This window comes from Aptenodytes patagonicus, chromosome 7 (assembly GCF_965638725.1).
Source record: "Aptenodytes patagonicus chromosome 7, bAptPat1.pri.cur, whole genome shotgun sequence".
In the NCBI taxonomy this organism is placed as follows: Eukaryota; Metazoa; Chordata; class Aves; order Sphenisciformes; family Spheniscidae; genus Aptenodytes; species Aptenodytes patagonicus.
Genome location: NC_134955.1, coordinates 20,777,248 through 20,801,009, shown reverse-complemented (window position 1 = coordinate 20,801,009; position 23,762 = coordinate 20,777,248). Strand labels below are relative to the sequence as shown.

The following is a 23,762-nucleotide window of genomic DNA, read 5'->3' as shown; positions in this document are numbered from 1 at the left end:
GTCAACTGCTACCATCATGTGGGAACAAGCCCAGCAGAAGCACCCAGCTGGCAGCCGAGGAGCAGACAGCTGCAGCTCCAGGAAAGTGTTTCCAGACCCACCACCTGGGGCGAGGGGAACACACACAAACCAATAGCCTGGCGAAGCCACTGGACTGGCAGCCTGCACGGCCGCAGATGCAGAGACGTGAGCTCATACATCTCGGGGAAATCAAAACCTGGTTGGCTGCATGGGCTTCCAAAATGCGCGGCTTTTTCCGTTTGCCTTTGTGTTCCCACAGGGAATTCTTGCAAGTGGCACTGAGTGAAAGCCAGATCAGCTAAACATGGGTTCCCAGCAAATTCATAGAATCATAGAATCATTGAGGTTGGAAAAGACCTCTAAGATCATCGAGTCCAACCGTCAACCCAACACCACCATGCCCACTAAACCATGTCCCTAAGCACCTCATCTACACATCTTTTAAATACCTTCAGGGATGGTGACTCCACCACTTCCCTGGGCAGCCTGTTCCAATGTTTCACCACTCTTTCAGTAAAGAAATTTTTCCTTACATCCAATCTAAACCTCCCCTGCCGCAACTTGAGGCCATTTCCTCTCGTCCTATCGCTTGTTATTTGGGAGAAGAGACCGACACCCACCTCGCTACAACCTCCTTTCAGGTAGTTGTAGAGAGCGATGAGGTCTCCCCTCAGCCTCCTTTTCTCCAGGCTAAACAACCCCAGTTCCCTCAGCCGCTCCTCATAAGACTTGTTCTCCAGACCCCTCACCAGCCTCGTTGCCCTTCTCTGGACACGCTCCAGCACCTCAACGTCCTTCTTGTAGTGAGGGGCCCAAAACTGAACACAGTATTCGAGGTGCGGCCTCACCAGGGCCGAGTACAGGGGCACGATCACTTCCCTAGTCCTGCTGGCCACACTAGTTCTGATACAGGCCAGGATGCCATTGGCCTTCTTGGCCGCCTGGGCACACTGCCGGCTCATGTTCAGCCAGCTGTCGACCAACACCCCCAGGTCCTTCTCTGCTGGGCAGCTTTCCAGCCACTCTTCCCCAAGCCTGTAGCGCTGCATGGGGTTGTTGTGGCCGAAGTGCAGGACCCGGCACTTGGCCTTGTTGAACCTCATAAAATTGGTCTGGGCCCATCGATCCAGCCTGTCCAGGTCCCTCTGCAGAGCCTTCCTACCCTCGAGCAGATCAATGCTCCTGCCCAACTTGGTGTCGTCTGCAAACTTACTGAGGGTGCACTCAATCCCCTCATCCAGATCATCGATAAAGACATTGAACAAGACCGGCCCCAAAACTGAGCCCTGGGGAACACCGCTCGTGACCGGCCGCCAACTGGATTTGACTCCATTCACCACAACTCTCTGGGCCCGGCCGTCCAGCCAGTTTTTGACCCAGCGCAGAGTACACCTGTCTAAGCCGTGAGTCGCCAGCTTCTCGAGGAGAATGCTGTGGGAGACGGTGTCAAAGGCCTTACTGAAGTCCAGGTAGACCACATCCACAGCCTTTCCCTCATCCACTAGGCGGGTCACCTGGTCATAGAAGGAGATTAGGTTGGTCAAGCAGGACCTGCCTTTCATGAATCCATGCTGGCTAGGCCGGATCCCCTGGTTGTCCCGCAAATTCAATTATGAAAAATGTACAGCACTTATATGCTCGATAAACCACTACACACAGAGACAAAGGAAGCCTGTTTGAGTCAGCTCCTTCCAGTAAAGCACAGGATATGGCTCCCTGAACACAGGATGCGTCGGATATTAAACCGACGGCTGACAGCAGTCCTAGATTGCAGCTGGCTGAGCCGGCGAGGCTGAGTCCTCCTACAGGGGGAATGGGCACGCTGCCTTTCATGACAGTGACATGATGCTCTGGATGGAGGCACAAACTGCATTACCCACTGGAAGCAGCAGCAGTGAGGCTGGCTGTGGCATGGTGCGGTGAGGCTCTGCGAACACGTTCCCTGCCAGTGGCATTGCAGAGCGCTCTGCGTCAAAGGGCAATTGCAGAGAGGATCAATAAGCAGCCATGCTGAAAGAGCTGCCTCTCAGCTCCAGGCTTGAGGGAAAGGCAGGACATGGAGACTCAAGGTTTCAACTTGAGGTGTCCCTGGGGGAAGCAGGCAAAAGAGGGGTGGGGAAAAAAAAAAAAGTCTTTGCCCACAAGTGTTAAGCATGACAGTCCAGGAAACTCCTTTCAGCCTCTGCTCTCCTGCAGCCAGAGCTCCTTCCTCCTCAACACCTGCACCGATACAACATACACACACAGCCCCAGGGCTGGCACAGCTGGAAGAAGAGGTGCCAAGGACAGGCAGACAGACCTGAGCTCAGCCCACATCCCCAAACAAGATGGTGCTGACAAAGATTAAATCAAGCACAGCATGTTAGGAAGGCAGGCACAAATCAGTGCATGAGCTCAGCACAGGGCCAGACTGCAAGATCTCACCAGCTCGAGACTCTGTTGCCTCGGGGATCTTTGCACCACAGTCTGAGAAGGGCATAGATTTGCCTGCAAACTCCTACGCTCAACTTGTTCTCAGGACATGGGAAAATTTCAAACAGTAAGCTTCACAGCATGGCGCTCTCCTTATTTAACCCATAGTCACACTGAAAGAGGAGGTTAGAGACCAGATAAAAGCATGTCAAGATGGAGGCACCACTGGGAAAGAGGGTGTTTCAAGACAGGATCACATCAGCCTCCCCAAATTCAGCTCTGAAGTCACTGCTGGCAGGTCACAGACTGCAAGGCACAACCAGTGCCCCTTTCCAACCTCAGCACTGTCATCGCTTCTCTGAGTGTCCCTGAAACACCCAGGGCAGGCAGACACTTGCCTCTCTCAAACTGTTCCAACAGTGAAATCATCACAGGGTTTATATCAGGTGGGAGTGAGACACAGACACATGGTAAACATCTTGCCAGCTGGCACCGTAAGTGCAAAAGATTCCCCAATTTCAGCAGAGACCCCAGCAATAAAGGGGAATAGTCTGATGTGCCTGGGCAAGCCAAAAATTTGGGCAACGTGGGCTACAGAGAGCCTCTCACTCTGTGGGTGAGAAACCCTTGCTCAACACCCCCATCGCACCTGAATCCAACCATCCAGGCTCCCCCATGCACACTGTGGAGGGAGACTAGAACAGACAGACTATGCGGCAGTATCTGGCAAGACGCTGAGATCAAGTTCCACGTGCACTGCTGCAGAAATGCAATGCCCTTGATCTCACCTTGCAGCAAACCACTGTTGTGGATTTTAGTCTTTTGGTATCAATCTTGTTTTGCTAAGGGATGACAGATGCATGCTGCAAGGGAAGAGGGGTTCAGTAGATGCTCCAAGCATAAACCGATCTCCTTGGCTTGGCTGCCTGTGACTGCTGCAGACTAGTGGTCACACAGGTGGGAGAGATGGCCTAAGTGGCAGAGGTGAGGGATTTGGGGCACACAGAAGAACCCGAGACAGAGGGCACTGCACCTGAATCAAAAGCTTTTTTCCCTTGTGAATAAGTCATCCCACTTTTCACCTCAGTGCTCTCTGCTCTCTCATGGGATGAGAATCCACTGTGCCTGGTCTTTCTGTCCTCTTTAGCTTATGCACAGCTATTGCCTCTCACTACCTAGATGCGCATAGCTTAGTGAAACAGGGACAACACAGGCTAGCATACAAACAAAGCCATTTGCTCAGGTTAACACAAGAAGGGATAGAAAGGCATTCCAGTTCTCCTAGTGCTCCTCCTCAGTCCTTTTAACTAGTCCCCGTAGCCAGCAAGCTCCTGTTCACACTGCCAAGAGCACATCAGAGGGGCTGGGGGAGATCTTGGACGACGCATCTCTCCTTCCTTCAAAATACCAAGCTTCAAATGGCCACGGACAGCCTCAGCAGAGCAAGAGGACCAGATATCAGGGACATACACCCGTCAGGCTCCATGGAGGTGAATCTCAGCATGCCCTTCATGGGTGTAAGAGAAGAGTGCCAAGTGCTTTCCAAATTGGGTAACTGATGACGGGCAAATTTAGGCACATAAACACTCCACAATGCTGTCTCGTTATCAGCGCAGTTCAGGATTGTTTTCATTCGCAGAAGGCAGGCATGCAGGAAGATATCCTAATCATGGCAAACGCTAAGAAGGGGCAGCCCTCTTGCCTGTAGCATTCAGGCATTGCCAAGTCCTGGCCCTCTGTCACCAGGTTTCATTCACCCACCGACCCCTCCTGTCCTGAGCTGGTAACCTGGAAAAGTCAGTGTTAGAAGAGGACCACAAAAAACCCCACAGGAATCCCACAGCATGTAGGAGTTATTTATCTGGGGCAACTTCACAAGCAGCAGAAAGTTAAACCCTTGTGCAGATCCATCTGACACAGCTCTTCGGAAGCTAAGGGTACAACTGTATCTTTCCAGAAAATGCATCCCAATTCATTTCCAGGGAGGACTCAAATCCAGCCTTTGCATATGCCAGGACCAATGCTCTTAAGTTCCTGCTGTGCACTTAAGTGTCACTAATTATTGTTGGTACTTCATGTTCCTGCAATCACTCAAGCATTGACTGGCTTTAGAAGAAGGGCACAAGGCTGCATCTACGTGGACTTTGTAATTACAAGCACTGCATCCTTGGCTGCTCAAGGAGCTGGCTTTGCTCCCTTGATGTCAGCAAGCTGAAGTCAGCAGGTCAAGCTGACCTTTGAAAGAGGAAGCAAAACGGAACAGACTCATGCAGGGTAAAAAGCAGAGGGCAGAAAGAAAAAGGCAGTGAGAAAAAAAGAACTGAAGAAAGCAGAGATGTGACAACATGGCAAAGACAGAAAAAAAGAGAAGGTTGAAAAAAGCAGGTAAGAAAGGAGCAGAGAAGGAATCAGAACTGTTTAAGACCAGAAGAGATGATCAGGTGATTTCCTCCAACCTCCTGCATCACAAAAGGGATTAAGTTTGAAAGACTTTAAAAGAAAAATCTAAAGCACAACCAACAACTCAAAAATTTTTTTAAAGTTACCTGATCTGTTTATCAGCCATTTAATTCAAATTTGATCTTGTTAAGAAATGAATCTGTTCCTTCAAATCGGTCCTTAATTTCTTTTTCAGTCACTTCTTTTCACTTCAGTTTCTTCCTGGGAAAGGAGAGAAAGACACCAAGGAGACAAAGTTGAGACACTTACACGCTTCCTGAAGCTCAGGTCCTACTGGGCAGCCTGCAAGGTGAGGCCAGCCGAGGAGCAAGTGATTTAAGGGTGCACCTGGTCTCCTCAGAGAGCAGACTGAGCTCCAGAGAGAGCTTTATAAATATGTGCGTATATATAAAAATACAAGCACATATGGAGGGAAGAGCAGCCAGAGTTGTCAGGCTCCAGCAGCACATGAGGAAGGGCAGCAGCCAGGCAATGTACAAGCTCTGCCCAGCATCCAGGACAGCAGTACCCATCATAGCTCTCTCAAACTCCAGTGAGCATTTCACACTGCACCACGTGGGCCTCCAACCCTCTGCAGGTCCACCCAGCCACCCCAAGACAATCACATGCCATCGCAAGACCCTTTCAGCACTTCCCTCCAACACATACATGCTGTTTCTAAAGGACAGTCTTCAAAAACCTGCTCCTCCAGTGGTTACAATCCTTCCTTTATTTCCCAGCCCAAACGGACAGCCCATGCTCAGTCTTGTCCCAACACTGTCTGTTAAGTAGTGCCTCTCCCTCCCCAAGCTATTGATGTGACTTTGCCCTTTGGACCACTCCTTTCAGCTCAGTGCCTACTGGCACAGCACTGAAGCTCCAAGTCTGCAGGAAACGGTTCTCTCTAAGACTCCTGATTGCTACTGGCAGAAGTCGCCACACAAAGAAATCTGCACACCAGAGAAAATTTCAGAAGCAGCCACAATCTTCAGCTTTCTGGAGGTGTCCTTGTTGGCTCCTCACCTCCAACGTGGGAATCAGGTGCCCCATGCTTTCATCAGGCATCTCAGCAGCACTCAGCCACTCTCCTCCCTCTCCCCTTCCAGCTGCCACCTGGGTGGCAGAAGCAGAGGAGATATCTTTGCCCTTTGCCTCTGGAATGAAATTTGCCCCTTCGTTGCAGATTTCTTAAGCCACACAGACTCTCACATCCAACAAGGTGGCTTTCAGGCTGACACTTCTGCTCTGGAGATAGAACCTGAGGGCCAGAGGCATTCCGGAGAATAAAAGGTCCCTGAAAGCGTAAAGAGCTGGTGATGGTGCAAACAGGTACGGGAAAGAGAGGGGGTGAGGTTACACAGTTCAGCACTGACCTGCTCCCATCCCTGTTACATCAATTGCCAAGGACAGGGCAGCATGAAAGCATTTGCACAGTCCCACGCTTGGACGACATGAGACTAAAACTGCCTTTTCTGGAGTCCCACATTCAGCCAAAGCCATGAGAGACCAGCACATGGAGCTCACTAAGAAAAGGGGCTCATCTCCAAAACACTGCACACGCACCTCACCCACTACACTACGCTATTACACCTTCCATCCCTTCCGTGACCCCTCTTCAGACAGTTTACCTGATCTTGACTAATCCGTGGAAGCAGACCTTAAAAATCTCCAGATCAGCTAGGTCTGCACTTTCCGAGTGAAAAATTGCTTACACCTTTCACTGTGTGTGCTTTCATATGCATGTCCACAAGAGTAGTTTGTTTCAGGTTTATCTAAATTCTCTATCAATTTAACCAGAGTAAGACCAAAATATAAAAATATAGGGAGACCAGTTGCTGAAAGCCTGTAACCCTGGCATAAACAAGCCCTGAACCATGAAAACTCACTTGATTACGTCTATACCCTCAACAGGATATTTGTGTTTATTGAGGCAGCAGCTCTGACAAAATACATGCACTGAGTGGTCCTGACACCCCACTCCAAGCTCTGGCAAACTCCCCCCTTGTTGCCCCTGCTGCACCCTTCCCTGCAGAGGGGCATCCAGGAGGCCAGGTACCCATCGCAAAGGGCAACGCAAGAGAAGACAGCAAGGCTGCTAATATTCACCACTGACTGGTAGCCCAAGAGTGAGAGAGACCGAGATGGACACACAAACGTATCACAGGGCTATTTCTTACCTGTTGACACAAGTAGGGTGATGGGAGTGGGAGAAGACGGTACCACACTGAGAGGAACTTGGGACAGCTGGGTTTAGCTCTCTCCTCCCTTTTTTTCTGCACAACCTGGGCACCGCTTTTGGCTTCAGCTCTCCACCTGCCCGGTAACTGCAGAGCCCTCCCCGGCTGTCCAACCCAGCTGGAAAACTGCTGCTGCTTCCCACCAGGGAACAGATGCTCCTGCTGCAGCTGCACAGCAGGAAGGGGTAAAAACAATCTTCCTGGGTTTAAAACTGGGCAAAGTTACAGGCTTCCTTAGTGCACGAAGACCCATCCAGGCAACAGGCTGTACAGCCAGCAAATGCCAGGACTAGTATCATCTCCACTAACAAAAGCTACTCAACTCGCAGACGAATGAGGGGAAGCAAGCGATGTGATCATTTTACGGCAAACACCAGCACTTGCTAACTGTTTATACAGCACCTGGCACAGCAGAGGCCTGAATGTCCATGGCCAGGGGATTTTAATGCATTAAGGGATTTTAATGCACTGAAGTGGAAAGCTTATTTGAGCTCTGTTTGTTTAAAGAGAGCTCCAGCAAACAACCATTTGCAAAACAAACCCAAAGTCATGGCAAACTCTGAGCACTTTGCTGTAATCTACAGAACTCCCCGAGTTCCTTAAAAGACGGTGAATGATGAAGCCTCCGGCCTCCTGACCAGGGAGCTCCTAAGGAGAGCCAGACCCCATTCCCTCCCAGGGCAGGAAAATAGCTGCTACAGTCCCGCAGTCTGAGAGGAGGAAAAACACAGGCTGGGAAGAGAATGGTGGTAATTTTATAGGATATTTAAAAAACAAATCCAGAACAATATTATGCATTTAACCTAGAAAGGAAAGAGATTAAGTAGAGACCTAAGTGTATCTCCCCAGGAACGCGGTGCTCTCAGGAGCCAAAAAATGCAAAAAAAAAAAAAAAACCAAAAAAAAAAAAAACAGGCAAGCAAAGCTTCTGCAGCCAAGCAGGTGTGTAGCTGCAGGGCTTCCTATGGGAGCAGGGCTTGCATCTGCCCAGGACACCTCCCATCAGCACCTGCACTGGGACAGCAGACAAGCCAGCAGCACCAAAAAGGTGCTGATGCCTCAGAAAGTCTCCATATGGTTAAACATCATGGCCAGGCAGACAATGGTGCTGCTGGAATTGGGAACCTGCATGGCACGAGGAGCAGAGGAGCCAGGAGGAAACTGGTAGTGGGTAGGTAGGGGAAGTGAGATCTACCAGAGACCTACCTCAAAGCCAAAGAGGCTGAGCAGCCCTCACGGAAGAGGGGACCTAAATCGTACATCCCGTAATTAAGCGAGAGCTGCATGGGCGATGAATTACATGGCGTTAATTCCTTCCTAGAGTGCTTTTAACACAGCTAGACATGGATTAATGCCCCATTACTCACACACCGGGACGTCCCTTCTACATTTATTGAAATGATCAAGCAAATTAGTTTCAGAGCAACACGCACACTGCAGTATGGGGAATCGCCTCCGTGCTAGGTGGAGAAGCAGAGCAAACGGCCTAAAGCCCATGCTGCAGTGCATAGATAGCCTGGGAGCCTCCTCAACTCAGCCTCTCCCTTTTCCCAGCTCCCAAAACCAGCTCCAGAGAGCAACAGAGTAGCCAGATTGGGGGTACTGCAATGCAAACCTAGCTAGCTTTGGATGTATCTGGTCCTCACAGCCTTGGTCCCTGGCAAAATGGTCCTAATTTGCTTCCCTGCCTTGCCACACACCACACACACTCATACACCTATGCTACCCAGACAGTAAGGTTTTCTCCAGGATGGCCAACCTTTGCTTACTGTGAACGTGCTGCACTCCTAATCAGCCTGGGGCACGGGGCTGGACTCTTAACCTTTGCTTCTCACCTTATCACTTGAAGCAAAAGTGCTTACCAGAGAATCACAGCTGAGCCTGGGACATGGAGGGCAGCACACAGTCTCACCGCATGCCATGTGTGCCGCCAGCAAATTTCAATGGAGATACAGGCACCCAGCACCTCCACAAGCCATGACATCATGGGAGAAGGAACAGCTTAACCACACCACTTTGACCACGCTTATTGCATTTATTGCCACTGCACTGCCCTATGGCTGTGGGTTGCCACCTCTACCCCCAGATGCCATCGCTCTGCCCACAGCTTGACCTTGGGGGTCCCCACAGCTCAGCACCCTCCTTCTTGCCCTGTTCTCCCTCTGCCAGGCCAGAGCCACCGCTGGCATCCTCCAAGCCAGCTGTGGGCTCCCGGTCCACCAGTCCTGCCAGCAGCCCCCCCACAGAGGCCAGCTCTCCACTTCTGCCCTCCGCCAGCCCTCCCATTTCCAGGCCCTCCCCTCCCCAGCAGCCCCACTCTGCAGCTGAGCACAGCCTCTTGGACGCAGACTGTCAGATATGCCAATTTATCTGAGCACACACAGGCTGCCGTTTTGACAGAAGACCTTTAGCCAACGTCAGCTGGCGCTTCAGCCGAAGGAAGCAATCCCGTCCTCTCCCTACACCCGAACATGTGTTCCCATCACCGCTTTCGTGCCAGCACAAACATTTGTGCAGAGCGGTCAGGCAGGGATAAGACAGAACTGGAGGCCAGCACATGCTGGAGCTGTCACTGAAAGCAAACATTCAAACTACAACCTTGACTTGAAAATAAACAGCAGAAAGGGAAGACAGGACTCCCTTCCACATATTTCCATTTGTCTTGAGAGCAGACAAACTCAGTGCCCCAGCCAGAGAAGCCAACATCAAGAAGCAGGGCTCAGAGGGTGAGAAGAGGGAACAAAGCTGTGCCAGCATCCCCTTTGTCAAGAGGATACAGCCATGTGACCGCTCACAGTCAGAGAAGGTCAGGGAGGTAAGCAATCAACAACTAATACCTGCTGGGAGAGGAGAAACCCCCTGGGATCAGCACACCGCTTTCCTTCACAGCGCAAATGCGTTTGAAGGTGCGGACGCCCTGCCAAGTTTTGCTAACAACTGAAGCAAAGCTGCCACCGCAACGATAAGGTTTAAGGAGTGCAAACTGAACTGCAAATATTTCCTGAGAGAAGCTGCTTTCTAGATGCATGCCAGGCACAAAGCTCACAAGGGGGTCAGCACCAGGAAATCTCACCTGGGGGGAAGCTGTTGATCTGGCTCTTGCCTGCTCAGGACATTTTGGGATAGAGGGAATCAGTGGCAGTTTCATCTCTGCTGCTTGCTTGCCCTTAGGCTCTCAAAAGCAGGGACTCCCATGAATTTCCTTGCAGCACCAGGCAGGGCATTAGTCCTCAATAAAACAAAGCAGCTCTCGAATATGCTGGTGGACACTCCCCCACTGTCACAGACTGTCACCTCTCTGGCTGTGCAGTGGGACAGTGTGGCCCCTGTGTACTGTTCTGCCACCAGGCAGAAGCCCCGGGGCTGCAGACACAAACTCACCTGCCTCGTGGTCAGTGGCCGACTGTCTCTGTACGATGCTGGGCTTTGAAAGTGCCAAGCCCAGGGCAGGTCCCCCCTTGCCTCAGGTGAAAAAAGGCCAAAGTCCCAGCAGGGGAGGTGCCACGCCACCTGCCTGCACCATTGGCTGCTCGCACTCCCATGAGGACAGGCTCAGTGGCACAGCGCCCACTCAGCTTGCAAGACGGTGGGGATGCTGAGCCCCAGCACGCATAGCGCTTGCTCTTCCTTCCCGACAGCCCCCCACAAGAGCCCTCAGCTCCTGCAGCCCCTTCCGTCCTCCACAACTTACTTCTGCCTTGTGTGTCTTCCCTCCCACTGGCTGCTCGGGATAGGTGTCCTCCGGCGCCCTCCTATCTACTGCCAAAAATGCCAGAGCACATTCGCAGTGAAAACAGTCAGGCTGGCACCTTTGCAAAACAGCAGGCAAACTTTGCCCTCGTATCTGGCCTCCATGCTCCTTGCAAACTGGGCTCAGTCTGGGCAGCCTTAACTTCTCCATGCTGCGAGACCTTGTGATGACAGAAGAATGCCTCAAAACATCTCCCTCATGCCACAAAGAAATAGGCAAGTTCCCTGGCAGTACAGGACAGTCCCCAGGCTGAGGGCATGTTGCAGAGGTGTTTGGCTTTGCAAACACAGGTGGTGGCAGTGTAGATTTACCTGGATGCCCACAGAGAGGAAAAAGAGGACCAAAACTCCTGATTAGCAGCAAAGGCTCCTGAGCTCTCATTCCAGCTCCGTCGCTGACTTGCCCTTTACCTTCAGGTAGGATTTCCAAGCACAACCGGCAGTCTGAGGAACACCCTGCTCCCATGACAACATTCCAGCTTAGGAAAAAACAAGCCATGAACAAAAATAGCTCAACATCTTAGCAGAGGCACTTGCCCACCACATCCTTTATCCATCCAGACAAGTGTAGTTCCCCATAACATTGTGACAGGACATAAGCCACAACAGGGCCATGGTGGAAGTGTCACAGGGGACAATCCTGCAAGCCCCTGGGACTACAGCAATGTCCTATATTCTGATACTGCATGCACAGTGTCACAACTATCCTCTCCCCTGAGATTTATTTGAGATTACAGGAAATTCAGAGACCTCATTTACCTTCACACAATGGCAGTCAAGAAGACAAAACAGACAGCAGAGACTGGCCTTGGAAACGCAGCCACCTCCACCACTCTCCAAGGAGGGAGAGGGCTCCGCACTCAAGAGCTTCTTTTGAGCTGATCCAACCAACCCGTTCATCTCAGGGACAAAAGTTCCACCGTGTGCTGGAGGCAGCGCTCATGCTCGCACTCGCTCTCTCCCTCTCTCCCCTTCCCTCTCCCCCTATCTCCCTCTCTTTCTCTCTCCCTCCTGCCCCCCCCCCCATTTGCCTGCTTGGCCTCAGTCACCGGGGCCACCTCAATGCAAAGCAAAAGAGTTACCAAAAACATCAGACAGACACTTTACTGTACCTAGCAACAGTCCCTCTTGTCTGCTTGGCCTCAGCCACGCTGGGAAAAGCCAACCTAGATGCCTACTCCAAAGCAAGGATCGGAGTGAGTGGAGCAGCAGGTATTACTGGAAAGGAAGGGGACAAAAGAGCAGGGAAGGAGGTAGGGATCCTCCTGCCTCTGGGCAGTAGGAGCAGGAAGGACACATGCAGTTCTCCCACACTCTCCCCTCTGGGCAGTAGGAGCAGGAAGGACACATGCAGTTCTCCAACACTCTCCCCTCTGGGCTCTCCATCCTGCTGGAAGTGACAGGCTGGCCCCCCACTCCCAGTACAGCATCACACAACTTTGCCTGCTTTGCTGAGAAACCTTAAGCAGTAAGTCAAGACAACAAGCATCTTCTCTTACCTCTGTGAGAGCTAAGGCTTGGAGAAAGACTTCCAAAAGGCACTGTGAGCAGCAAGAGAAGTGCCTTCCTGACCTGGAGAGCTTCTCCAGGCCAAACTTGCTTAGATTAGCGCAGAAGCTGTTTGCCCTATTGCTTAACAGGGGGAGTCCCATGGAGGCCTCTCCTTGCATCAACACACTCTCTCTCCCAGACGAGCCTCCTACCCCTAAGCTCTACCCCAGGACAGCTCAGGAAACGGAGTCCAGTTCATAGGTCCTAACACCAGATCACACTCCAGTTACCAGAGTGCGTCCCACTTCAGCCGGGCAGAGAGGTTTGCAAAGGGCAACTGCTCAATGCCAAGACATCCGCATTCAAGTCAGATGGAAAGCCCTGAGGAGCAGGCCTGTGCCAATCTGGAACAAACACCAGATACGCCCTTTGACTTCGCATGTGTTGGGAAACTGCCCTGGACTGAGAGCCTGAAAGCTGACGCTCATCTTGAAGCTGGACTTGGGTATCAGCACTGCAGCACACCAAGAGGCCCCAATGCAGATCTGGGACTGCACAGACCTTTAGTCAAAGACAGTCCCTGTCCTGGAGGTTTTGCAGCTGAACTGCAAGACAGGATGAGTGAGGACAGCCGTTAGAAGGAAAAGGGACTCACCCAGGGCTCACACGGCAAGTCTTGCTGTCCAAGACATTAGGGCTGCAAAGCTGAGGGAACCAGAGGGAAGGTTCCAGCAGGACAAATGAGCTTGCAGTCATCTCACTGAGAACACATAGCAGAGTCCTGCTCCATAGGAGGGCAACACATTAAAACACTCTCATAGGGCAGTAACTGCAGCGCCTTCCCTCACAGGAGAGAGAGACAACAGGTCTAGAAGTGCCCACAGCACCCCTGGCAAGACTGAGGGGAGCAAAGGAAACCCATGGGAGCTGTTGGCGCTCTTCCCATCTCAACCTGCCTCCTCTCAGAGTTCTCCAAAAGGCAATGGGGTCTAGTGGATGAGTGTCAAGAGACCTGGCTCTTCTGCTCTGCACAAATGCCACATCAAGCATGCTACAGCCCTGCTCCCCTCTCATTCCTCTGAACACTTACAACACAAGTAACAAGCCTCTAAATTATGGACAACTACTCATGCTCAAAGGCAAACTTAGTCTTGGCTCTTCATGGCTTCTACAGAAACATGAACCAAGAAGCATAGGAAACAGAGGGCCAAAAATCCTTTCCATGCGTGTCTCATCATAAAATCTTCAGTGATGCAGTGATAAGAGGTCAGAGCATGGCCATAGTAAAAATTCAGACCCAGCATTTTGCTTGAAAATAGTGGTGGGCTCCAGCCTTTGGTCTGTAGAGACCTGCAAGTCCCTGCACCAATTCAAAAGGGATCTGTAAAAAATAGCTACAGAACAACTAATTCATATGCAAACACAATGAACTACAGATATGTGGCAACTTCCAGAGAAAATTATTATTTAAGTTAAATTAAGTTTATAATAGCCTACATTATTTTGCAGCTGAAGAGCCAACAGTGGAAGCACAAGCTAACTGACAGATAGTAAAATTACCCACACATGATCATGCCGGTGTACAAGCAAGTTTGCAGCTCAGACATCTTTGGACGACATTAAGTGGGTGCTTATTGCCAGCGATGCCCCCCCTTCCAAGTGCCACTTGAGAAATCATGTAGTCACACATTGAACTGGTGTGATTCTAACTATTTTTAAAATCACCTTTCTCTGAATCAGTTCTCCATACCAGTTTTTATGAAATCACAGCCTCAGAGACATGCAGCATTAGCTGGAGAAAGAGGACAGCTTCGCCGAGAAGTTGGGAGTCTAGCAGATGGGAGACAGAGCTGGGAAAACAAACAAGAACTTATATACAGCATTTCCTCTTCAATAATCTGTGGTGGTCAAGAAAAGGCAGAGGCAACTGATGGTGACAGACAGACCAATCCTTTGATCTGGAAGGACACTGAGAAACTAAATGGTGCAAATCCCTCACTCAGGTGCTCTGCCAAGAGATTGGCAGAGTAGAAAAAAGGTTCCCCCCTCCCAATTTAAAATAATCACCATGTACAAAGCAGTAATTAAAAATCACCAATCAAGAAGCTCAAGGGAAAGCGAGGGTTGGATTCTAGCTCACTCGGTAGGAATGAGGCAGACCACTGAGCTGAGGTCCTGGGGCATGAAAGGGACCATTCATTCCCCACCAGCAACAAAACAGCCAGGGCTCCTGGCTCTCAGCAGACCGATCTCCTCTGAAAGAAAGGGGCACCAGTGGCCCTGCTGGGAGGAATAAGCATCTTTTCAGGCCAAATCACAGCAGTGCCTCATCAGAGCACGACCCAAACACCGACAGAGCAGTTCCTGTTCGATGCCTTGAAGTGCATCCTCCTGGGATGGTGCCGACTCGCTGCAGCCAAACCCGAGGCTGCAGTGGGGAAGGACTGAAAGCGCAGGTCAGTGCTGTGCCTGCTGCGGATCCCCTGCTGAGAGCTGGCAGTCCTGCCTTGGGGCTAGCATGGGGTGCGCCGGATGGACGTGATGCAATTCAAGGCCTCCAGGACCCTGATGAGGGCCCACAAGTCAGAGAGCTTGGTGGCAGCTGTGTCAAGGACCAACTGTCATGGATGACCACCACCTTCATGTCACAAGATGAGCATGGTTTTTCTCAGAACGCTGCATGCAGCCCTACAAGAGGCTTTTTCTCCTTGAAAGGAGGGGAAAATACAAACTCTTCTTAAGAAGAAAGAAAAACAACCCACAAATCCAAGTTTGTTTCCCCTACATTGTGTTCCTTCAGGCAGATGTTGAACAAGACATGCCAGAAATAGCCCCAACTTCAGCTACTCCAGGGCTATAAATTAAGCTCCATCTCTTCCAGCCCAGCAGCCAGCAAGGGGCCTGCTGAGCTGGCTCTGACACATGGCTGCTCCCACAGCACAGCGCAAGGGAAGACCAATGAAGCCGTTGGGTTAAACTCCACCAGGTCAAGGCGGCTCCTTCCTTCTCCAAACTTATCCAAGCCAGTGAACAGAGGGCAGAGAGATGGGAAATAAACCCTCACTGGCTAAAAAAGCTGGCCTGGAAAATGCCCCCTGTCTCAGTGTGTGCCAAGCGGCCCACAGCTATGAGCCAGCAGGCTGCTCTGATCCTGCACAGAAAGTCTCCTACCCACCAAGCCAAGCAGTGCCCCTTCCTGCCCCTGAAACAGAGGAAAAAAAAAATTTAAAAAATCACCACCTCCGGCCAGCATCTGAGGTACCCCAGCAACCATTTCTCTTCCCGCAGACTTTTGCATTTTTGATTATTTTTCTTCCCTGCAATGCACCCATTCGGAACTGCACATGGGTACCTCCGTACCACCAGTACAACGTATACCATTGCAGCTCCTCACCCCACTAACCACTTGCAGTACCTTAATCCAAGCATTGGACTATCCTGGGAACAGGCTCTAAGGAAGGAGAAATAAATTTATCTCCTCCAACCTGCTGCAGACAGACTCATGTGCATCCCCTGTCACTCCACGGAGATCTCACAGAGGCTTTTATTTTCACACCATGCCTCTCAGGAGGGCCAGGTCCTCAGCAGATGCAAGCCAGAAGAGCTCATCCTCTCTGCTGGAGCCTGGGAACTTGGTCCCCTACCAGCTGCAGTGAGAGGGCACATTATTACAGGCACATACACACTTCTGCCCAATTTCATGGGGTTTCCTTGTCCATCTGCCTGTAACAGCCTCATCTTCTCAATGATGCTCCTGCACAAGCTCATGGTGACCAGGAACAGTTCAGGCCTTGACAGCCCAAGCTTACTTGGCAAGGGGGAGAACCAGTAAATGAGAAAAGTAAAAAGAGGGAGGGGAAGCAGGCAGGATACCTGCATCTCACTCCAACAGCTGCTTACAGAAAACCTGACCAAGACTGGGCAAGCATATCAGCTGCTTTCCAGCACCACTTTTCCTGCTCCTCCTTCCAGCTCATGCTCACTGCAAAGAGTATGACCCATGATTACTGCAGGAAGGGGAAGAAGAGGAGAAATGCCGGAAGCCTCCTTTGCATGCATAGTGACCTTGGCTGAAAGGAGCCCCAAAAATGCTTAAGTGACTGGTTTTAGAAGTAGTGCAGGACCTTACTATCCCACGTGCAGGACTACAGGAACAGAGACACACGCCACCATCCTGGACTCACAGGCTGCATCATTCCAGGGTGGTGGAGCACAAACTGGCATTCACCCCCATAACCTGCATCTTCTGAAAAAAACCCAAACAACCTGGTGGCAAGCATCCTGGCAGCGTCCCACGGGACCTAGCTGAGCTCTGTGAGTGGCAAGACCCAGACCAGCAAAAGGGACTGAGGACCACAGCACTGCAGAAAATTAAGTCGCTTGCAACTATTTTTTGTCCTTTCACAAGAACCTTGCCTTTTTGCAGTCTCAGTTATGAGCAGCACCAGAATACACCAGCCACTTCCTCTGCCCTAGGATTCACTGAGCAGAAATAGGATAGACAACAAAGCAAAATTACTATCAGTATCTAGTTCATAACCCAATTGGAGAAGAGTTCAAGCATGAGTTGCTAAAGTTTATTTCTGTGTATTTCTGCCTCCCGGTCTGTGTCATATCATGCTGATTCATTCTATAGATCCTTTTCTACAGACAGCGCAGAGCATAGGAAATATCCAGGGCTGGCTGTTTAGCAAACCTGCACTGAAAGCCTCCTTCCGTCTACTGCGCCTGCTGCTAATTCCCTTCACAGCTCTGCTCATTAATAAAAATACAACACAATAAAAGAGAACCGCACACATATACACCTTGCCCAAATTCCCTCCATACTGGCTGATCCTGAGTCACCACCAGCGATTAACTGTTGCCATGCACTGAGGAGGACACGGTTATTAAATTAATAGGAGCTGCTTAACCTGGCTACAAATATACATGAGCTCTTTGTGCCTTAGTGAGCTAATAAGGCATGTGCTAATTACATTAATTCAAACAAGCCCAGCGTGCCCCGAGGGCAAAGGGAGAGAAGGGCACAGCAAACCCAGGCTCTTTCATAATAGCTGTGCGAGAGCGGAAAGTACTTGCCTTGACACAGCTTTCAGAGCAGAAGCATAGAGGCACTGCAGCTTGTGCCCTATGGCTCACTCAACCCAGCTGTCTGGTTAACATGCAAAAAGCCTTGCTCGTTCACCCAGCCCTTTGTGCAACAATAGACACAGGATCTCCTCTCCAAAGGGCAGGCCGGCTTGTCCCTTCTTACCTCCGTGGCCCAAAGCACATTGCAAGCCTCAGGATGACACTCTGCTGCTTTGGGACGATGAGCTTGGGACCCTGCAGGCAGCCCCTTTCCCGCAGGGACCACGTGGCACTGGCAGCCTCCAGCCGTGGAGCAACACCGGGGGCTGCAAGTCACCCAGCATCCTGCCATGCACCACTCCTCACACAGATCTGTCTCCTCCACGTCCCTGAAGTCAGCCACAGAAGCACAACCAAGTTAGGCAATCCCAACCGGCTCCCTAAACCTATCTGGCAGTGGGGACAGGCAGGCAGGACCGTGTTCACCTCAGAAACGGGAAGAGGAAGGGACAGACTGTGGCAGGGAGAAGCAAAAGGACAGCAGGAAAGAGACGCGCACAATCGCAGCAAGGTTCAGATATGCTCGGAGAGGAGCCTCCTGTCTCTCCAGCCCAAGGGTAATCAGATCCCTCACCTCTGCCATCCCTCTCAAGGAGCCTTCCTCGTCATCAGGTGTGCTCACACTAAGGGTGTCTGCTAGGCACTGCCACCACCTCCTGGCATGCAAGGGAGGAAGAGGAAGAGGAAGAGGAGAGGAAGTCGTATTTCTTTGCATCTCCAAGGACACGTGCTCACCAAGTGCTTTCTGAAGTATGTGCTTGTTCCTGTGAACACTAGGGGACTGTGCCAGAGCAAAGCAAATGCATGGGGTTTTTCCCCTCTGTTCCCGCTTCTTCTTATACCGTGTGCATCTGGTGGTACACTGGGCCATCCCCAGGAGGCCCTTCTCTGGCAGCAAGGACTATGCCATGTGAATTGCAGGGTGTTTTAAAGACACGATGCTGACTCTCACCCTCAAAGAGAGGATCTACAATCGGGCACCAGACGAGACCCAGGGCTGTGGAAGGGTAGTACAACACAGTTTGTCCTGCACAAAGAGGCACTGGTACAGGCTCGATGCAGTCTTGACAGTGGGTTGGCAGAGAAGATGCAAATATTTTCATGAAGGAAACCATACTAGGGATTTTTAGCCCCTGGAAAGTGCATCTTTCTTAAGCCACGTGATTCTCTTTCCCAGCAGAGGCTGTGGTTACTCAACCACTAGTCCAGCACAACTTCAGGCTATTGTCAAAAAGGAAGGAGCTCTTCCTTCTCCCAGCAACTAGAGGAACTCATTTCAGACCAGGCCTATTCCCAGGTCAATGCATAGCTGTGAACACACAAATGCTTGTGCCAGCACAAAAAGAGAGAGGCAGGAGTGAGCAGCAGGGCTGCCCCTCTCAGCAGCAGCCTGACTGCTGTGGGCACTTGGAAAAAACCCAATAAACAACAATAAAATAGAACAAGAATCTCTCCAGGGAAGCCTGAGAGATAAGGGCTTCCGGGCCCCGAACAAAATTATTTAAAAGACCTAGAAATCCAGAGCCCTGCAGGGCTATATGTCAACTGATAGCTGTCACCTGGAGTCCCGAAGAGGGACTGCATGAGCCTGGCTGGAACAGCAATGCATCCAGCAAACCCCACACCCTGCCTGCCCCTGTAGCAAAGCCACAGTACCCTGAAAGAGCCAGCCGCCAACATGCCAATGCTAACATACCGTAGGTTAATGAAACAGGATCCCAGGGTCTGAAAGGACGTAAACCCTCCTGTGTCACCCTCTGGAGTTAGGCAAAGTGACAGAGAAGCATCAAACAGGAGCCACCATGCAAGTATGCAAAGACTGGTGTACAGGCTGCAAGCTCAGCTGCTCACTAGAGCCAAGACTGTATTTCAGGTGCCTTTTGTACAGAAGACCAGACACGGAGAGTAGACAGAATAACAAAAGGACATCTCCCAGCCTCCCAAACGCTTTGCAACAGCATGTAGAGATCTTTCTGAGGAAGGCAATTTATCTCATTACTTCCCACCGCTGAAGGCAGAATTTGACTAATGCTCCCAGTACACTAGAAGAAATGCCAGTTAAATGTCATGTTAATCAATATTCCTTGCCTCAGCCACAGGAATGGCAATACAGGACACTGCTGCTGCCAGTCCCTTTGCTGTGGGGGTACACGAATGGACCTGCTCTGCTCGTGCATCACAAACCGCATTTCTCTCCTCCCACCTCAGCTGTTTGCTTACGCCAAAGCTGTTCAGATCACAGCAAAATGGCTCCTTGCTAAACACATGTCAGCAGCCCCACACAGGTCATGTTGCTCCTAAAGAGGTTAGCAGCTCCTCCAGGGAAACTCGTACGTGCTCTGTGACAAGCGGGGGAATTGTCAAGGGGACTGCGACCACTGCCTGATGGCTCGGGAGTCTGTGGCATAATCCATCCACCAGCTCCCTGCTCACCTAGAGTGCTGTGAATCAGTAGGCTGCAAGGCAGGCAAGGCATTCCCAGCAGGGAGACGATATATTTAGGAGGCTACAGGCAAATGAAAACACATGCAGTCCTGCTCACCTAAACAGAGCAGAAGGAGATGGGTAATACAAGAAAAGAAAAAGAGTGAGAGGAAAAAGGTGCAATAAGTTGAACTTGGAAAGTAATTCTCTGGACCTTACCTGGCTACACCATATGCGCAGTGCAATGCTGCTACCTGCCAGATGTATCCACAAGAATTTACCTGACACATTAAGCATCCTCAGTAAAGCGATCATCTTGCACTGCTTAAGAATTAGACTTTTTTTTTTTTTTTTGGAAACTTTCTGAAAACAGAAAATCACCCCTGAAGCACACCTCACAGCCCTGCTCTAACTACCAGCCAGCACTGTCTCGCTGAAGAATGCATGGCAGGAACGGCAAATAGCATTAGACACAATGAATTATCGTGCCAGCAAGCAGTGTAACAGGCATGTTGCATTAGGAGACTAACAACGGTTTGGTAACGCAGGAACCAGACACACTGCTCTGCTCCAGAGGTCCTCGACAAGGACTTCTGGGCTCCAATCCACGATCCCCATTGGAGCCAGCTGTGGCTACTGACATGGGAACCTGCCTGCCCCATGGCAGAGCCCACACAAGAGGTGGCACAGCACTCTGCCGCTACAGTTGGTGTCAGAACCCCAGGTCTGGTATCAGCTGGGGAAACCGAGTTGTCCTTCCCCTGCAAGAGCAGTAACCTCATCAGGGGAGAGGGAGAAGGAAGGTTGGCTACAGCAGCCAGCTCTGCCACAGTTCACCAAGGTCCCTGACCATGACATGCAAACCCTCTCCCATCCTGTGTCCTTTCAGGCTACCAGCAAGTTTGTCAGCTCATGTATATATGCACAGGTGTGTCCAAACAGCACATGCCCTTTGCCACAGCTGATCTGTTTGCTTCCAGCTCCAGACCACCTCAATTTGCACTGCCACAGGTCCAGTTAACTGCACCAGCACAAGAGACAACCTGGTGACAGATCACGCTGCGGCCTTCCTACAATCTCACCCACGTGCCAAGCAACGTCTCACAAGCTGCACGGCAGCTCCGCAGCCTCTCTCCCACAAGCTGACCCCACGCCTCTGCAAACTGGCCATGGCTCACCTCCACCCGAACAGCCCAGCAAGCAGGCACAGCCGAACCTCACCACAGGGGAAGCGGGAGCTTGCTCCACACCAGGGACCTGGCAGAGCCGCAGAGACTGAGTCAGCGGTGCGCAGATGCCTCCCGAGCACGTAGAGGCTGCGGGAGCAGCCTGCTCAGCCTCCCCAGGAGCGTGCTGGCAGGCAGCACACCACACGGCGCACTCGGGCACGCGCCCACACACAGCTCAGCAGTGGCCTGGCATTTCTTCCCCCCTTTCCAAAGCCAAATTCAGACCATCTGTTGAAATATTTCTGCAAATCATCCCTCTTTCAGGAAGGGCCGGGGGCTGAGTTTACTTGTTTATATAGTGTCTGGCATTTCTGTAGCACTTACCACTTCAGTATCCAAGCTATTTCCTTCAAGCTCTCCATTAGTTTTGAAGAACCAGAGTGGGGCACCAATGAATCTTCATTGTAAGTTTCGGGGGGGGGAAGGCATCAAAAAGACAACAGCTGCTCAGGTCATGCACACATTTAGCTGCTAACAAAGCAAGCAGGACAGTTCAGGGGAAGGGGGTCGGGCCAACACAATATGTTTTATGTCCTTTAAAAGAACTAATACCCTTAGAAAATAGCCTTCATAAACAGCTGCTCCCCAAGGATGAGATGAACCAACAAGTGCTCCTGTTGCCTTACAGCTGAGCTCTTGCTCAGCTTACCCAGGGCATGGAAAAGGAAGCTACCCCCATCCTTAAGAAAGCCAACACAAAATGAAAAAGGAAAATGAAGTACCGAGAAGGAGAGACCATTTACCACATCAGATCATACCTTCTGCAACAGCTGCCATTGCTATTGCGTACAAGTGGCAAAACCCTGGAAGTGCTCCTGTCCCTATTTGATTGTAGGGGACAGGGTCAGAGCCATTTAACTGCTTATCCAAGGTCATGCTCTGAATCTGTGGCAACGGAGAAAGCAGTACCCAAATTCACTAGTCCCTGACATATCCTGTCCCTAAAACATGCTTCCTTCTTTTTTTTTATAAATCCCTAACTATCACAGAGCAAAGAGCACAGCACTGAACAGGGCACCAAACAAGCTCTCCGTCTGCACGTGGCCTTGGAGAAGGTGTTTCCATCCCACCCTACCCAGCAGGCAACAGGGAACTGCCCTTGTTTCCTCTGCCAAGGCACGCAGGCAGCACACCCATTAAAGGCAGTAAGGGGTCAGGCACTGCAGTGACAAGGACACAGTACTCAGCAGCAACAGAAACGACAGATGTGCTGGTCCAGACTAAGCACACCACATGCTACCGCCTCCTTCCATGCATTTATCTGCACAAAGCCAGTGCTTGCCCTGGCTAGGAGCTTTCACATCACACAGCACAGCCCCTTGTCGAAGCAAAAAAGATTCACTAGAAGCTGCGGTTGAATTCAGAAATGAAGGATCATGGCTAGTGGACTGCTTCTGGCTTGATCCAAACTATGAGCTCACCTGCACAGCATCTCTCTCCTACTAAAATGACTTGCTGAAAGTCCCATATCTTTGTGCTCTAATTAAAAAAGAAAAGCACACACCTTCTCTCTTCCCAAAGGCCTCCTCCAAGACAGTTAATCACTCAGTGCAGCAGCACCACTGTCCTGTATAAGAGGGTAAGTTTTCCTTCTCCTTCCTCACTTTGTCCACAAAGCTCCTCATAGCTGGGACAGCCTTTAAATCGAGAGCATGAGCCGCCCCAACCATGGAGTGAAACTCCAGGTGGGGCCGGCACAGTCTTTCATGGGACTTCAGTCATCTCCAGCTGCTCAAGTTCATGCCATTCTGGGAAACTCAGCTGGATCAAAATCAACCTCTCTCCTCCTGGCCTCTGGATAATTGCTGCAGACCCAAGAAAGAAAAAAAAAATCCAGACAGCTCTCCTGACAAGCCACACACCAGCATCAGCACAAAGGAAGGAGCAGGGCACAGGGAGATTTGACAAGGCATAGCGACCCACCCACAACAGCACCACCAAAATGAGAACAAGAACCGGTTATGAAAAGGTTTAACAAAATAAACATAAGGCTGCATTCCTGTGAGCAGCTCATCACAGGCTGCATTAAATCAAGATCAACAGAGACCCCATAAATTAAATAAACGGTATCCCATCACATTTCTCCTGATGCAGAACAAGCATTGCTGCCCGGGTGCCTTTCCCTTCCCCAAGCAAATAATCTCCATGTGGGCAGCTGTCCTAAGACAGCAAGTATTCAAAGCTTTTATATTTGCAGATGTGTAAGAGCAAACTGCCAGACAGAAACCCAAACCACCCTGAATGACAAGGTCTTTTCATTGGGTTTGTCTGGGGTTTTGCATTGTTTTCTAAAGCTTTTGTACCCCCTGTTACTTTATCTTCTCAACAACTGGAACTACCCAGCAATGAATACTGCAAGGTTAAAGCAACACCCAGTTTTGCTTTGAAGAGCTCAATCCACCTCCTCCTTCCTGCTATCTTTGCGCTGGAAGGCAAACAGAAGAGGACAGGAAAAAATAATTTATCTGCTGTTGGGATTAGCTGGAGTAACACAGCATTAGCTCTAGCAACCCACCATGCTGTTAGCTGGATATGGCCAAATGACAGTCCCCACTCCAATCAGGCACAGGCCAGAGGACTCAGCCTTGCAGAAGGAAGGCTTCATCAAATCATGGCGCTAGGGAAGCCG

General features: G+C 50.8%; 1 protein-coding gene across 5 annotated transcripts in view; it reads right to left on the bottom strand.

The window, feature by feature from the left end:
- SLC25A22 (solute carrier family 25 member 22) overlaps window positions 1-23,762 on the bottom strand; it is a 53,736-nt gene that overhangs the window by 25,800 nt on the left and 4,174 nt on the right. For 2 of the 5 annotated variants that reach the window (XR_012995872.1, XM_076344263.1), the window contains exon 2: window positions 4,980-5,094. Coding sequence is in view for 4 of the 5 variants with exons in the window: in XM_076344263.1 (XP_076200378.1) it covers window positions 4,980-4,999 (20 nt within the window). In the remaining variant the exon portion in view is untranslated. Of the gene's footprint in view, window positions 1-4,979; window positions 5,095-5,541; window positions 5,636-10,490; window positions 10,542-21,082; window positions 21,105-23,762 lie in introns of those variants that run through there. The other 3 variants (XM_076344266.1, XM_076344265.1, XM_076344264.1) reach the window with 3 other exon arrangements.